This window comes from Canis lupus, chromosome 24 (assembly GCF_011100685.1).
Source record: "Canis lupus familiaris isolate Mischka breed German Shepherd chromosome 24, alternate assembly UU_Cfam_GSD_1.0, whole genome shotgun sequence".
In the NCBI taxonomy this organism is placed as follows: domain Eukaryota; kingdom Metazoa; phylum Chordata; class Mammalia; order Carnivora; family Canidae; genus Canis; species Canis lupus.
In genome coordinates, this window is record NC_049245.1 from 20,287,285 (window position 1) to 20,304,986 (window position 17,702).

Genomic DNA, 17,702 nt, shown 5'->3' on the forward strand with positions numbered 1-17,702 from the left:
CCTAGCTAAAGTCTCTCCTATGGGCAGATACAAGTTGTCGAAGTCATGACCCCAGCACCCCATATGACGGAGTGTTCTGCTACATCACAGTCCCCAGTCTGCGGTTGAAAGGCTGTTGTTGCCAACCCCGAGTGAGCAAAATGCCCTTTTCTTCAGCATTGCTTTTTGCTTCTTTGAACATCTGGATTGGGTTCTTCAGGATCGTTTTGTTTGCACCTGAGGGAAACTCTACTCAAGTCAGCTTAACCAAAACCAAACTGGTGTGTGTGCTGGAGGATGGTGGTGGTGGTGGCATTTACTGGTTTCCGTCACTGGAAAGAACGCAGGAGTAACTCACAGAACTAGGGCCTGAAACCAGGGACTAAAAGCAGCCAGCGCCCTTCCTCTCTGCCCAGCTCTCCGTGGCCCTCCCTCTTCCTCTCTTTCTTTCCTTAATGCACTCATGCCCGCTTCACCTGGCGGGGGAATGTGGCCATTGGCAGGCCCTGCCTGGCGAATGCAGTGGCAACACCATCCAGAGAGTGATCCCAGAGAAGGACTGTGATTGGCTCTGTTGAGTCATATGCCCTCCCTTTGGGCCAATCATGTTATGAGGGTGACCGTGAGTTTTTATTGGCCAGGCCTGGTCTCATACCCATCCCTCTGGCCAGAGTGGTGGGAGCCTGTGGCTTTCAGAGAGGGAAGTGCAGACCTACTGGGAAGACAGTAAACAATTGTGGAGTCACTGTGAAGGGGGTGGGGGTGGGGGTGGGGGGTCTGTTGTTCACCATGGCAACAGGAAACATCTACTACACACATTGAGCTCTTGTTTAACAATCACCTGGGGGGGAATGCGCGAGGGCAGGATTGATGTCTCGGAGCTTTGCCAGAGGCCATGTAACATGTTTGTGTTTTCAAAGCATGTCCACATCTGATAACTTATTTGTGTCCCACCAAAACCCCGGCGGGGCAGCAGAAAAGGAACCAGTGACGCAGAGAAGTTGAGTGATGGGTTTAGGGACACACGGCAGATGAATGCAGACAAGAACCCAGAGCCCCAGCTCCCTGACTCCCAGGGCTCTGTCCCAGCAATATCACAATCAAAGTTTGGACAAGTGGTGGGAGGTTCAAGCCCCGGGGGGTCAGGCCTGGCCAGCTAAGGGAGGGAGCTTCGTCTGCTGTCTTCCCCTCGTATGAGCCGGGCGAGCCCTTTGGAAGAGACGGGAGGGCGGCCCCTGGTTTCAGAGCCTGCCCGAGCTCTGATAGGGGACGTCCCTCCGCTGGACCTGGCATCCTCCCAGTGGGCGCTCTCAGTACGCAGCTCCTCCAGGACGCTGTGAAGATGCCTCAGTGTGAGCAGGAGTCTCTGGTCTTGCACTTGCATCTCAGCCTAGGAGACAGAATCAGTGTGAGGGGACTGGGCGTTCTCCAGGAAGGTTGTTCTCATCACTGTCTCATTGGAGACAAACCTGCAGCCTTGCAGAAGCCGAGTCCACCCAACCCTCAGTTTCTTCATCTGCAAAGTGGAAAGCAAATTGTACCTTTCAAGGCTCTTAGGAGGACTGAATGAGTTAGCCCATGCTCTAAAATCTGAGATGCACAGGGCGCCAGGGTGGTCAGTGGTTTGGGCCTTGGACTCTTGATTTGGGCTCGGGTCATGATCTCAGGGTTGAGCCCTGCATGCTGCTCTGCACTCAGCAGGGAGTCTGCTTGAGATTCTGTCTCTCCCTCTCCTACCCCCACACCTCAAACTCTCTATCTCATAAATAAATAAATAAATAAATAAATAAAGTCTTTAAAATGCTGGATCACCAAGTTATATGATCATCTTCATCATCATTATCAAATGTTATTCTTTTTTTTTTAAAGATTTTATTTATTTATTCATGAGACACACACACACGCACACACAGAGGCAGAGACACAGGCAGAGGGAGAAGCAGGCCCCATGCAGGGAGCCGGATGCGGGACTCCATCCCGAGACTCCAGGATCATGCCCTGGGCGGAAGGCAGCACTAAACCACTGAGTCGCCCAGGGATCCCCCTCAAATGTTATTCTTATTTATACCTCCACTGTATGCTTTAATTCTCACTGCAACAAACAAATCACTTTATAGGTATTAAGGTGCACGTGACTTCATAATAAAACAAAGTGGAGTATACCTTGCAGACAGGCAGGAGTCCTTGGGAACAGTGATTCTCAACATACGGTCCAGGGAACCCTTGGATCCCAAAAACTCCTTCAGGTGTTCGGGGAGGTCAAAATGACTTTCATTACAACACTAAGATATTATCTGCCCTTTCATCCTCTTATGAGCCTACAGTGGAGTTTTCCAGAAGCTATATGACACATGATACGATATCTGATTACTTGCAGAAGCAGATAGGAGAATCCAGCAGTTTTCTTTCGTAAAGAGTTTACTAATGTTCTTTTTAAATGCATTCAGTAAACACTAAAAATTTCTCCTTTTGCCAGCACTGGTTGGTATAACTATAACTCTCATAAGAAGATGTTAAAACCTTACCTTTCTGACTAGGTAATTCTTTTTTTTTTTTTTTCGACTAGGTGATTCTTATCCGTGATACAAAATTGAGAAGCTACAGAAAGGGCATGTGGTTAAATTCCCTCCCACCTGTTCCACCCCATGCCGCTACTCAGTCTGCTCCCCCAGAGGCACCCCCAGGGACACAGACAGTGTCCCTTCTGTCTGTCTGTCTGTCTCTCCAAGAGATAATTATTAACATTATCTCTTCACTAGAATAGGTAGTCATGAGACACACGCACGCACACACGGACACACACACAGGCAGAGACACAGGCAGAGGGAGAAGCAGACTCCATCCATGCAGGGAGCCCGCTGTGGGACTCCATCCCAGGACCCCGGGATCACGCCCTGGGCCAAAGGCAGGCGCTCAACCGCTGAGCCACCCCGGCCTCCCTCTTCACTAGAATAGTATTTTATTTTCAGGACAAACTACTTTACAAGTGTGAAGATAAGACCCATTTCCTGCACTTCCAAGAGAGTGGATAGAAGGAAGGAGAGCCACCTCCTGAGAACCCTGGGGCTTCCCAGGCTGTGGTGTGAGTGGGAACAGGGACACCTCTTCCCAAATTCTTGGGACACCATTATGTCTGTGTTTTCTCAATTTTAGGGTCTTCCTCCCATACATTTTTATCGTTCAACCTTTAGCACCAGTTCTGGGCACATGCTCGTGAGAACGTAGGGCAGCACCCAGCATGGAAGCAGTGGTAAGGAAGGTGATAGACTCCATGCCCTTGGAGTTGAGGACCGGAACCCCTGAGCAAGCTGGCCTCAACAGGAGGGAGATGTCCCCTCTCACAGGGCAAGAGGGGGGACAGGTTAATCCAGTCCAGCGTGCTCTGGACTCAGTTTGCTCAAGTTCTGCACTGAAAGCTCTTTCCTCCCTCTGAATGAATGCCCCTTAGTCATCAGACTGGTCTGGCTCATCACAAGATGGCTGTAGGTCTCTCTCCTCTGTTAGACCCCACCAGACCTTTGGGGCTTCCATGATCACCCATCACGTGAGGGCCATGAAAGGAGGGAGAGCACCGGACTTTCATCCATGGTAGTCAGTGCTACCAATGTGTTCCTTCACTGCATGAAGTACTGATCCTTCCCTGATGGTCAAATGCAGCTTCCTGCTGCATAAGCACTGAGATGCCTTTATGGAGTCATGTCAATTCCATGTGATCGAGGAGAAAACAGGCTTGCCTGGGAAATTGACAAGTCTGGCAACAGGAAGTGGAGACTCAAGGCTCCCACCTCTTGGCATCATGTGGAGGGAGCTGCTTGGACCTGGGAGGCTGTACCCAGGTGGGCTTCCTCCAGCCCTGCCTTGTTTTCCTTCTTTATGTGGTGAGAGAGGGGTACCTTATCAGGTGGATATTGGCCCTTTGGGTTCAGGAACCAAGCAGACTCAGTGTGGGAGCCCGGGGTTTAGGGGAGCATGGGGAAGGCCCCTGCTCAGCCTCTGGATCCCTGGAGACTGTGAGAAGCTGCCCCTCCTGCAGCTGGAGTCTCCTGGTCCCATGAGATGCCCCACTGGGTCAGCCTCTTCCATTAGGATGAGAACAGGTTTGGGTCCCCAGCTGATCTGTTTCCTGGCAACCCAGAAAATCATTTTTGGACGGTCCCATGTGTCTCTCCCCTGACTGAGAAGCTGGCCTATTGGGATCCAAACTTCTTTCTATCTCTTGGCTGGTGTCCCCATGTGCTTTGGGGCATACCTCTGTTTTTGGACTTGGAGAAAACTGCACAAACAGAGGCAGAAGGCCTGGCTTCTTGAGGAGCCATCAAGGCTTACTCAAGCCTTACTCAAGGCTTACTTCCATGTGGGAAGTAAGCAACATAATCCATAAATTTAGGTGAGTAAATGCCTATAGGAAGGAGACAGGAGTGAGCTGGGCAGGCAAAGTTCGTCTTCTCCCCTCTCCCCCAGGGTGCAGATCCCTTGCCACCCCTGCAGAGAAGCCCAAAGCCAGGAAAACCAGCTGCTGAGAGTGTGCTGGGCCTCTGGAGGCTCCTTGCAAAGTGATGGCCTGCTTGGTGACACAGTGCATCACCTCACATACCATCACCCTTTGCTGCCACCCTGTTTCCTTCACTCTCATCGCTCTGCTCGGGGCTGCATCTCCAAATAAATCGTTAGTACCCCAATCCTTGTGTGGGCTTCTGCTTTCTAGACAGTCTGGGCTAGGACAGTGGGTGTGATCCATGTCTACCTGGGCCATGGTTTTGATGGCCAAGCAGACACTAAGTCAATTATACCTGTCTCCTTCCCAAACTATTGCAATAACCCACGCCATGTTGGTACTGTTGTCACCCCCATTTTATGATAAGGAAACTGAGGCTCATGGAGGGAAAGCTACTGGCAGAGGCTATGCAGCAGCAGAGCTGGGCATACTCCCAGGATTTTGGTGTAATTCTAAGGCCAGTCGGGCCAGCACCCAGAGCCTCCTCCTATATAGGCCATGACCTACTTATCCCGGCACCCGAGACAGTGATGGTGTGCTGCATGGCTGGTATCATGGGGGAGACTGCTGGGCCTACACCGGAGCTGCAGCCTCTGTCCCAGCCAAAGGGCTCCTAAGAGGGGGCCCAGGGAACCTGAGAAGACATGGAGTGAGGCCATCAGGTAAAAAGAAATGCAAAGCCTTACCAGCTCCTTTCTCAGCCACTCCAGGGTCTGTCCAAGACTCGTGGTTGGTGCTTCTGTTTTCATCTCAGTGTCCTTGGAGAAGATGTTGTCACTGACCTGGTGATGGGCCCGAGGGACCTGCTTCAGGCAGGGAGCAGGGTCTGGCTAAGTCACTGAGGATAGAGTTAATGAGAGCAGGAAGTGGCTTACATTGGAAAAATGTAGGTTTTTTTTTTTTTTTTTTTTTTTTTTTTTTAAGGGCTTCAGTATTCTGAACAGAATAAGGAGGGAGGGAGGGAAACCACTGGGGTATGGGCACTTCAGGGCCCAGTGGTTCTGGAGTCTAAAGTCTGATGCCAATAGGATCACAGTGACTATAAAGCTTTCAATGATAATAATTATCAATATACTATTAGTATAGTATTAGTTATAAATTAATAATTAGGAGGATAAGCATCCCTTTCTGAAGGCTTAGTTTGTTCCAAGGGCTTTACTACATATGACTCCATTTGGGGCACATACTGCATCTGTGTCCTTAATCCCCTTCCTCCTTCCTCACCTCTCTGTAGAATCTAGTTAAAGGGAAATGTTCACCTTCCAGGTCCCTTAGCTTCTGAGTGTCCTCGCGACCCATTTCTAGAAAAGGAGATTAAGGCAAAAATTTGCTGTTAGACTTCTAGGAAAGTCACCTTCCTGATAAAAGGAAAAATGTCAGTGAAGCTCCCCCTAAACTCCAACTTCTCCTTCCTTCAGCCTGGAATATGGACGTGATACCTGGAGCTACAATAATTATCTTGCAACCCAGAGACAAAGGCCAAAAAACTTGCAGAGACGTTAGAGACCACTGTGTCACTGAATCACCGACAGCATCTGCCTGTTATGTGAGACAATAAAACCTCATTTTTAATTGGGCAAACACAGGCCGACAGACACATCGTTTATCCTTCACAACACACTATGAAGTGGGTATTCTTTAGTTGTCTCTTTCTTTTTCTTTTTCTTTTTTTTTTTAGTTGTCTCTTTCAACAAACACTTATTGAGTATCTATTATGTGCCAGGTTCTGCTCTAGGCACTGGGGATGTGGCCCCAAATCAGAGAGACATGGGTCCAGCTTTCCTGGAGGACATTGGAGTGGACGGAAACAAACAATAAGTAATTAATCACCATTAATCATTATTAATATTATGACGGAAATAAATAGGATCTATTATCACATAAGATTTAAAATAATTTATTCTACCCACATGAACTAGGAACCCCAAACTAAGAATTAACATGGTGATCCCAGATAAAGAGCTGAGGGGACCAGCAAAACCAACTCAACCCGTTTTGGAGGGACTTGCCCTCAACCTAGGCTGCACAAGTTGATCAGAGACAAAGCTCCCCTACAGATGAATTCAGAATTCAGAATTACAAGGAAACTGCCCACCATAAGCAAGAGTCAGCAGACACTATCAACAGCAGGGTTAGGTGCCTCTTTTCCCAACAACTTCAGATGAAGATAACAACAAGGTATTTTTGGAAAGAATTAAATTCATACAAGAAGGGATAAAAAAATATAAGAGAAAAGACAACTTAAAAAGGTGGATTCAAAAAAGAACTAAATAGAATTTATAGAAGTAAAAATGAAAGCAAATGTTTCTAAAATACAGAAAAAAAAGAGTGTACCTTTAGAGTAGTCCCCGACTACTTCTGGTGGTAGGTACAGGAGCTAGGGTGGTAAACTGGTATTCAGTGGGAGGAAAGTGCTGCACAGAATTCTCTCCAGGGGCACTCAATGGAGTGAGGATGTGCAGCATGAATGATCAGGGAGGGGTAGGGGCTCCCCTGGTTTGGAAGTGGGACCTGGGGCTCCTGGCAAGGCTGTGATGGACCAGGTGGGAAAAGTGGTCCTGCAGGAAGCCAGGACACCTGGGATCCAACTCTGGCTCTACCAAACTTTCTATGTGAACTTGGGCCTCATCCTTTCTGACTTAGGTATAATGAGACTCACAATAGTTGCCAAACTGAGTTGTAAGAAATGACACAGCCAGGGATCCCTGGGTGGCTCAGCAGTTTAGTGCTTGCCTTTGGCCCAGGGCGCAATCCTGGAGTCCAGGATCGAGTCCCGCGTCAGGCTCCCAGCATGTAGCCTGCTTCTCCCTCCTCCTGCATCTCTGCCTCTCTCTCTATGTCTATCATGAATAAATAAATAAATAAATATTAAAAAAAAAAAAAAAAGAAATGACGCAGCCTGAGACTTACTGCCATAGGCAGAGAAAATTTTATGTGCAACTTCTCCTGGTTCTGGGGTCACTCTTTAGAACCAGAGAGGGTCTGAGAACTCTCATCTGCCACATTCACATGCCTTCTAACCACAGGGTCCAGAAATGGATTTCTTCCAGGCAAGTCGACAGATGGTGTGTCACATGACCCTGTAATTACAGGGCAATGGTCTGGGTCAGAGGTGAGTGCCCTGGCCCGAGGAAGCCATCTATGGATGGGACAGGACAGAATGGTTTGTGGGTATGAAAGTGTGTGAAAGGAGCTGTGTCCTGGGAGGTGACTAAATGACCTAATCAGATCTTCTCTCAGAGAAGGTGAATTTGCCACAGATGGAGAGGTTGGAATGTCATAGAACACTGTGCAACAAAGCTCTCCCAAACTCCATACCTTCAAACAGTAATCACTTCTTTTTACTCCTGAGTTTGTAGGTTGACTGGGATAGTCTGTAGGTCTGCAGGTCTGAGCCTGCTCCGTGGGCCTCTGGTCCTCCCTGCATCACTGAGCTATGGAAGCTTGTTTTTCTCTTGACAGCGGCAAAGGATAAGAAAGCAAGTGGAACCACATAATGCCCCTTAAGGCCTAGACTCGAGAGTTCCACACTGTTGCTTTGCCATGTACCACCGGACAAAAGGAATCACATGGCCCAGCCCAAAGTTATGAGGCAGGGAAGCACATTCCACCTACAAAGAGATCCTGTCATTCGTGTGGAGTCAGGGAGGAGTGGAGAAGTGGGAGCGCCAATTCTAGACCAGAAAGGAAGTTAGTTCTGGAGTGGGGACCTGGGTATGGAGGGGCCCACAGAGAAGGCGGCAGGCAGGGAGGGAATCAGAGGCAGAAAGAATTGCTGTGGCAGTGATATGAGACACAGAAAGAACTAGAAAGATGATGATTTCAGAATGAGAGTGGAAGGATAATTTAGGACCACCAACATTTATTGAGATCTTCTACTCTAGACCAGGCATTGTGCTAAGCTCCTGACATACATAACCCCATTTCATCCTTAAAACCTTATGGTTGCAGTTCCCAAACCAAGTGCCCCGGTCCCCTGAGGGACTGCAGAAAACCCACAGAGACCCTGCAAAATATTTTACAACTTTGAGGGAGCTACGGTGACATCTGCCAGATGCTGGGCAAACTATTATTAAGCTATTTGAAACTAAATGCTTAATAAACAACCCTCTGGTATTTCTTTGAGCCTGGAACACTGAAAAAATTATGGAGATGCTTAGGGTGCTGTGAACTTCTGCCTGTGAGGTAGGTACCATTGTTTTCCATGCTTGATAGTTGGTAGCAGATAGAGCCTATTATTAACCACTTTTACAGATGAGGAGACTAAGGCTCAAAGGAGTGTGGATTTTCCTAGGATCCACCCAGCAGGTGAGCAACAAGACTGGAACTAGAACCTGTCCTCCCTGACCTCATGGGATGGTCTTGCTTGATGTCTCCCAGTGTGGAGGGTCATGGAAGGGCTCAAGCCAGGCCACATGCTGTCCTTTTGGGCAGGCCCAGTGGGTTCTCTGCCCAACACAGAAGTGGTGTTGATAGGAGCACTTGGAAATTAGAGGATGATGCTCTGTCCTTGGCCTGTAGCACTGATGCCTAATTACCCTGGAAAGCCATTTCTTGTGGTTAACTTGTTTTGATGCACTTTCATTTATTTTTAATCCCACTCTCAAGATTCTGGCTCACAGCACATTTTATTTCACAGGCTCAGCAAGGCTTGGCACACAGGGATAAGGGGTGGTGGAGCAAGGAGGCCTGAAAAGGGAAAAACTTAAACCCTTGAGTGAGGAAAAATATCCTCACCAAAAACAAAAGCCAGAACAGTCATCCATTCATCATCCATGGGCAGCTGATAATATGGTTTCTGTGTGCCAGACCCTGCACTGGATGTTGCAGATATCTAGTAGTGAGCAAGAAAGATCTCACACCAGACCTCTGGGACCTATGGTCTAGCTAGAGAGAGGATCCATTAGCAATCAAGTGGTTCAAAAATCATTCTTTAGGGATGCCTGGGTGGCTCAGTGGTTGAGCATCTGCCTTTGGCTCAGGGTGTGATCCTGGGATCCTGGGATCCTGGGATTGAGTCCCACATCGGGCTCCCTGCATGGAGCCTGCTGCTCCCTCTGCCTGTGTCTCTGCTTCTCTCTCTCTCTCTCTCTGTGTCCCTCATGAATAAATAAATAAAATCTTTAAAAAAATCATTCTTTATACTATAAGCATGGCGTATATATGTATATATATCTCACGAATGAATGAATGAATGAGTGAATGAATGAATTTGCAAATTAAAAAAAATTAAAACTATAGGTCCACTGGAGATGTGAATTGCCCACACAAGTTAGCAACTGTGGTAAAAATTGCAGGTTGTCCCTCATGGCAACAGATGGCAAAAGACTACATTCCCAGACTCCCTTGCAGGTAGGTGTGACTGTATGATTAAACCCTGGCCAATAGGATATGAACAGAAATGTGTGCAATTTCTGGGTTGTGCCCTTAAAAGGAAGGAGGAGGTTTCCTTCCCCCTCTCTTTGTCCTCCTTCTGCTGATTGGAACATAGACCAAAGGGCTGGAGGTGGAGCAGCATCTTGGACCACGAGGGGGAAGATGGCAGAGCAACAAGATAGAAGGAACCTGGGTCTCTCGTGTTTGGTGAAGCCACCATGCCAGCCTTAACTGCCAACCCTTAACTCCCTTAACATGAGGGAGAAAGAAGTTCTGTTTTATTGAAAACACTATTATTTTGGATCTCTGTTATAGGAGTTAAGCCAATGACCTAAAAATATAGCAGCAGAGCTAGCAGCAGAGGCCAGGCTTCTTGATTTCCTCCTCTCAGGCCCTTTCCACAATCCTCCCTGCCCCAGTGTATTTTATTTTCTTCCACATGTTTTCTTGTTTGTGACCAGATCTGTTCCTCATAACAGCTCTGTGAAGTTCATAGCAGAGAGAGGACATCCATGATGCTCCCTGGGCAGAGAGGAAAGCCAAAAGGCAAGAAGAGATCTGCCCTAAGGCACATGGGCAGAGTTATTCCCATCTCTTAGATGGGGCAAATGGGCTTAGAGACGACATTTAGTTCTATTCACCTTTTGGTGATATCTCTTCTTGTACCCTGGGCACCTTTGCCCTCATCCCTACTTCTCAAAATGCAAATGAGGTGGAAGTTTAGCAGAGAGAAGCCTCCACATTGTGACAGCCTTGAGCCCTCCCAGTCTCCTGTCTCATCATGCAAGCACATGGTAACGTACCAACTAGAGGGAGCACAAGGATGGGGTCCAGCTGGCTTGGGGGGCCCAACACCACTTTTCCTTCTGTGGCTGCTTATCCCCTTCCAGCAGGCCCCCACTTCAGCCCAGACAAGCAAGGTCAGTGATCCAGTCACTTGTCTGCTGCTCACGCCCTGCATCTCTGCACTTGCAGGTCCTGAGCGCATGCCTCATACTCCTGGATCTTGCAACAAATGCTGCGAGAGCCCCATCCATATCCCCTCAACCCCCACCTTCTCCATATGTGTCCAGGCCTCCTACTGCAAAACGCAACTGACTCTCTGCTTAGGAAATATGCTTGACCCGTGTGGAAGACAGACTGGAGTATGGAAGCAGCCCTCACCAATGACAAACAGCGGTCAGTGGGTAAATCTCTGCCTTCCCTTGACTCTCAGAAATCTAGCAGGACCAACCTCCAGTTGCCCACAGCGGTCACATGCTCATCGATGCCCCTGCAGTGTGTTGGGGGCCTTCCCTTCTCCGTCTCATTTTCCCACTCCTCTACAGTGCTTCCTGGGACTGCCTCCCAAATAAGCCACTTGTCCTCAAATTCTTGTCTTAGGTCTACTTCTGGGGGAACTGAACCTATAATACATCCTATCCTCATGTGCCCTGTACACATGAGTCCCTTTCACCTCTTTCTGCACACGCTGTGCTGCATGTGAGTGTCCTGTACATGGTATGCTGGCTCCATGGTACATAGGTACCCTATCTTACACACAACTGTCCAATGTCCAGGTATCCAGTACACAGTCCTACATCCTATGTCAGGGAAGTGTAGCTTCTGCCTCTGATGAGGTGGTGCAGACTAGTGAAACAGGATGGGACAGTAGGGAGAATGTCTTGGACCTCAGCTGGCTTTGGTGTGTGACTCTGAGGCACGTTGCCTGATTGATCTGAGCTCCAGTTCCCTCCTCTGGTAAATGAGCTACAAGTTACTAAGTTGTCATGGGGAGATAACCCACATGAAGTGCAGCACGGACTGGTGGCACACAGGTGCTCCATCAAGGCTTCTCCACCTCCTTTCTTCCTAGACTCACCATCTCCCAAAGGGGTGTTTTAAATCCAGGTAGCCCACTGCCTCCAGTACATTGACCCTGTGCTGACCCGGGAAGAAGGGCACGTGGATGAGAGGAGACAAGGCCCCTGTCCTCATAGAGCTGCTAGGTGGAGATGCTCGCTTTTGCAGAGCCTGGGGACAGGAGTCTTGATTCCCCTTCTTTCTCTCTCCAGGTTAGGGAGAAATCACAGCATGCAAGTTTTTCATTCTCCAAGGCTGGGAGCTTCAGACAGACCCAGTGGAGAGGAAAGAAATGTAGGCTGAGCTGGCTGAAGATGCGTGTGCATGTAGGGTAGTGTGGATGCTCCTTCCAGGGCCTGAAGAATGCAAGGCCACCAATTCATTTCCTCAAATCCCCAAAGCATGTCCTGTTATCGTGATATCAGAGCCACTCCATAAAAGCATCAGAGCTCCAGGAAAACCAGATGAGCCAGGTTGGTGCCGGAGGGTAAATATAAAGCAAGTGAACAAACCCAAACACCAGAACTCAGCAAGATGCCCAGAGACAGATGAGAGTGAATGGGGTAGGGGACAGTAGGCATATGGCCAATCAGTCCTGGAACTTTAGGTTTATCTGAGGTCCCGGAATCAATCAGGAAGTCAGAGGCCCTTGGTTCTGGTTACGCTTCTACTAAGCCTCTATGTGGCCATAGGACAATCTCTTTTCTCTTTGGCATTCAGTTTTTCCAAATGTAAAAATGGGAATAATGTTAACAACTCAGAAATTTTACATGTGCTTGGAAAATTATGATGGGACCCAGCATAGTGGTTATGAGCACTGAGTTGAGGGTTTTTCTTTTGAAGATTTTATTTATTTATTTATTTTAGAGAAAGAGGGAGGGAGGGAGGGAGCGAGAGAGAGAGAGAGGGAAAGCTTGCTCCAGAGCAGAGGAATGGGCAAGAGGGGTAGAGGGAGAGGGAGAAGAGAATCTCAAGCTGGTTCTGTGCTGAGTCTCAAGCCTGACACGAACCTTGATCTCATGACCATAAGATCATGACCCTGATGTCATGAGGGAATGTCATGTCCTGAGCAGAAAACCAAGAGTCAAACATTTAACTGATTGAGCGACCTAGGTGCTCCGGAGGTTTGGATTTGAATCAGAGGTCTCTGGTATACTGACTGTGGGCAAATAATTAACTTCTCTGTGCCTCAGTTTCTTCATCTTAAAATTGGGATAATAGCAAGATGCCTGGGTGGCATCCCAGTTGTTGAGCATCTGCCTTTGGCTCAGGGTGTGATCCTGGGGTCCCGGGATTGAGTCCCACATCAGGTTCCCTGCAGGGAGCCTGCCTCTCCCTCTGACTCTCTCTCTGCCTCTCTGTCTATGTCTCTCATGAATAAATAAACAAAATATTTTTTAAAAATGGGAATAATAGCCACCTATGTGACAAGCTGGTTATGGTGATTAAGTGGGTTAATATTTGTAAAGCTCTTAGAACAGTGTCTGGCATATGGGGAGGGTTATATAAGTGTTTGTTGAATAAACACACAAGTAATTCATTAGTATTACTTCATCTCTGTTTAAGTGTTGTTAGCTCTTCCAGGAACACTTTTCCTTACTGCCTCCTCCTTCACATAGCAAAACCTCAATCTTACCTGGGTTATGTTTTCATATCACCCTCCTGGACACACTGTTTCCAGATTTTCCTCACTCCGAACACAGAGGGGCAGTTTTGATCTATATTTTTCAAACTCCAACCATTCACGTTCCTCTTTCTCAATTTTTGCCCACTACCTCTACTTTGATTTGTCTTTAAGCTGACCATATTAGATAGGAATAGTTCCTCTGAGTGAGAGAAAATCCCAATTAATAGTAGCTTATGTAACAGAGGAGTTTATTTCTCTCATAAATAAAACTATCCCAAGCTGGTTGTTTCATGGTCATTTGGGATCCAGATTCCTTCCATTTTGTTGCTTCTCCATCCTAACATGCTTTCACTCATGGTCCAAGATGGCTGCACAAGCTCCAGCCATCAAGTCTGCATCCTGGCAGCAAGAATAACAAAAGAAGAGGAGAGTATATCCCCTTCCTTTAAGAACACTCAATACATTTTGCCCACATCCCACCTCCTCTGACAGTCTAATGGCTTACTGTCCACTTGATCACACCTAACTTCAAGAGGGGCGGGGAAATGGAATCCTTATTCCAAGGGCACTGTGCCAGGTACTGATCAAGGGTTCTATCCCAGTGGGAGAAAAGGAGAGTAAATTTTAGAGAAAACCAGTAGAGTACATTGCCCCAATTTTATAGACACTTGTATTTGTTTTTTCTCTTTCACTCTAAGCAATGTTATCCATGATATCTCTGGTTTCATAGGCTAGTTACATATTTTTCTAAAATATATTAAAATAAATACCCAGCCATTAAAATGAATACATATATACATAGAGGTGTGTGTGTATGAGTATAGATACAGATATGCTCTAGAGGGTGGGAGACTGTTACCATCCCCAGTAATCCACACCTCTCGGTATTCATATCTTTATGTAGACCCCTCCTCCTTGAATCTGGACTAGACTGTGACCTCCACGAAAGCAACAGAATGCAGCAGAACTGATACCACGTCTGTTTCAACCCCCAGCATTTTTTTTAAGAGATAAAGAATCCTAAGCAGATCTTGCAACAAACAGGGCTTCAATGAGCCCCCAACATGGGGCTTGATCTCACAACCCTGAGATCATGACCTGAGTGAAAATCAAGAGTTGGATGCTTAACCAACAGAGCCACCCAGGCGCCCCTCAACTCCCAGCTTTAGGAAGCTCCAACAGCTTCTTCTTATGTATTCTGGGGAAAGTCAAGTGCCATACAAAAACTGACCACCTTGATAGCACCATTGTGTGAGGAAACCCAAGCTAATTACCTAGAGAATGTAGAAGAAAACAGAAAAGCCCAGCTGATGACTGACAATGAGAACCAAGTCCTGGATACATGGCCATGTCTGAGCTTTTCCAGCCAACTCCCAGCAGTATGGACCACTCCAGCAGACACCATGTAGAGCAGAATTGAGCTGTCCCTACCAAGCCCAGCCCAAACAGCAAAACTGAGCAAATAAATGGTGATTTTTCTTTCAAGCTGTTAAATTTTGGGGTGGTGTGTTAGGCAGCAATATATAACCAAAGCACATTTCTCTCTATAACACCTAAAATCATGTTATGCATCCTTACTCTTTGAAAAATTCTGAATTAAGTGATGCTCTAATATTCTAGAAGAGCATGCATGCTGTCTCCCTCTCACAGACTCAGACATCACCAGATAGATGCACAAACAGGAAATTGATTGAAGACTTGTGGCGTGCCAACATGACCACAATAGCCTCCCAAATGGTCTCTTTTTTCTCTTGTCCCCTTGCACCTGGGAGCAGCCAAAGAGAGAATGTTTGCAGAATGCAAATCTCACCACATCACTCTCTTGCTTATCACCCACTGCAGTGTGCGTGTGGGGTCTTCCCAGGTTCAATACACATGCACACTCAACAGATGACCATAAGCCATACTTGGCATTGACCTACTCTGAAGGATATAGGACAGGAACCTTAGCATGGCATTCAATGAATGCTAGCACCAGGCCCTTCTCTCAGTGGGGTTCCTTCCTGCTGGCCAGCAGAGTAAAAGCATCGGTGCAAGGAGATGGGATCCCATCAGTGGGTGCAGGAGCCATCCCAGCTTAAAGGCTTCATGCCCCAAGGGAGCCAATATTTTTGGACCTGCCCAGTTACAGGAGTCACCATGCTCAGGAAGCCCAAAGTATGATTTTTCTACCAGGTATTTATTATTCCTTCCAGATGTAGGTTACCAATTTCTCAATCCTTGTTTTTTTTTTTTAAATTATTTTAAGAACAATTTTGAATTTAGAGAAAAATTGGGAAGGTAGTACAAGAGTTCCTATATACCTGGCACCCAGCTTCCTCTCTTATTAACACCTTACATTAGTGCAAGACATTTGTTACAACCAATGAACCAATATGGATACATTGTTGTTAGCCAAAGTCCATATTTATCCAGAGTTCCTTAGTATTTACCTAATGTCCTTTTTTTTGTTCAGGATCCCACTGGGGATACCGCACTACATTTAGATGTCACATCCTTTTAGGTTCCTCTTGGCTGTGACAGTTTCTCAGACATTCCTTGTTTTTGATGACCTTGACCATTTTGGGAGAATTGATCAGGCATTTTGTATAATGTCTGTCAATTGGTATTTGTCTGATGTTTATCTCATAATGAGACTGGGATTGTGGATTTGGGGAGGAAGACTGCAGAGGTAAAGTGCCATTCTCATGATATCATATCAAGGGTACAGGCTGTCAACATAATCTGTTGATGTTGACCTTGATCATGTGGCAGAGGTAGTTACATCTGTCACATTTCTCCTCTGTAAAGTTATCCCCTCTTCATACTGTACGCCCTGAAAGTGACCATACTCATCCCACACTTCAGAACTGGGGAGTTATATTCCGCTTCTTGGGGACGGAGTATCTATTTATTTGGAATTTTTTTGTGGGAGATTTATCTTTTCTCCCCCCTCTTTTTTTCTCATTTGTTATACTTTAGGTTACAATTCAATAATACTTTATTTTATTTGATCAAAATTGTCCAGCTTTTGAAAGCTCTTTTAGGGGCTCCTTATGTCCTTTGACACATCCTCATCATTGTGTGTATGTGTGTGTGTGTTTGTGTATTGAAGGACTTCTTTACTTCCTGACACTCCATGCTCTCCAGCAGCATGTATGTCCTGCTCCGGTCCCAGAATCAGCCATTTCTCCCTGGTTCCTTGTGCTGGTGAATGGTATTAGAAACCAAGTTTGGGCACCGTGTGTGCTCGATACTGTGCAGCATCATTGTCCAGGCTCTCTGAGCTGCTAGAGAGAGGAAATGTACATGTGTACACTAACCTGTGTGCATACACATATCTATAAATATTTCTGTATGTAATCTTCTGCATCTAAATTAAGTTAAACATGAGTTCATACTGATTTCTCCCCTTTTTTAAAAAACAGATTTTATTAATTTATTTGAGAGAGACAGAGAGAGCACAAGCAGAGGAAGGAACAGAAGGGGAGGGAGAGGGACAAGCAGACTCCTTGCTGAGCAGTGAGCCCCACATAGTGCTGATCCCAGGACTCTGAGATGTTGGCAAGAGCAGAAGTCAGACACTTAACTGCTTAACCAACTGAGCCACCCAGGCGCCCCTGACATTTCCACTTCTAATCAATTACCATGTGGATCATTCTAGCCTCTTCCTCAGGGGTCATTTTTATCATAGCTATGTTGCCTAGTAACCTAGTGGACATATGTTTATCTGTTTCCAAGGAAACAGAGCTAGATAGTTAACCAAAGGTCAAATTCTCAGGCAAAAGAGGAAGAGGTTTTGTTAACTCTTTACTCACACAGATAGATCAGTGGCTGCCACTGCTCTGTGGGTCAGAACCAACTCCCTGGCCTATGGGCCCTACAGCCACCTGCTTCCTGACAGTCCAGCCTCCTCTGCTCCCATGTTCCTCCATGGCAACCGCCCTGGCTCTGCCAAGCCTCACACCATCCTTCTCCTCTCCCAGGGCCTTTATGCATGCCAGTCCCCCTGCTGGGCAGGTCTCTTTTCTCTACCCTCTTTATCAGACTGCTGCAATTCATCCTTTGGACCTTAGCCCAATCCTTGTTTCTGCAGGAGAGCCATCTCCATCTCCTGGACTTGGTCAGCACCCTGTCACAGGCTCGGCACAGCACTATGTCCTTCTGCTTTGTGGCACTTACTACCGTAGCAGTGTTACATTTTCTCATGCTTTCCTTCCATTAGAATATGAGCATCTTGAGGGTAGGGCTGAAGTTTACCTAGTTAATCAGTATATAACAGGTGCTCAGTAAATATGTGCTCCTTTTCTCCATTCCTCATTTAATAAATATTTATTAAGGGCCTACTATGAGTAGGCCCCTTTTCTAGTCTCTGGGGATCCAGGAGGAAGGGAAACAGGCCAA

At 46.8% G+C, this 17,702-nt stretch overlaps 1 protein-coding gene across 1 annotated transcript; it reads right to left on the minus strand.

Moving 5' to 3' along the window:
• Nucleotides 1–723: 723 nt before the first annotated feature.
• C24H20orf202 (chromosome 24 C20orf202 homolog) lies at nucleotides 724–5,773 on the minus strand. Its single transcript, XM_038572986.1, has 3 exons — nucleotides 5,699–5,773; nucleotides 5,161–5,304; nucleotides 724–1,369 (listed from the first exon to the last, which is right to left on the minus strand). Exons 1-3 carry the CDS (start codon nucleotides 5,771–5,773, stop codon nucleotides 1,136–1,138), a joined length of 453 nt encoding a protein of 150 aa, XP_038428914.1. The 3' UTR covers nucleotides 724–1,135.
• Between the last annotated feature and the right edge of the window lie 11,929 nt (nucleotides 5,774–17,702).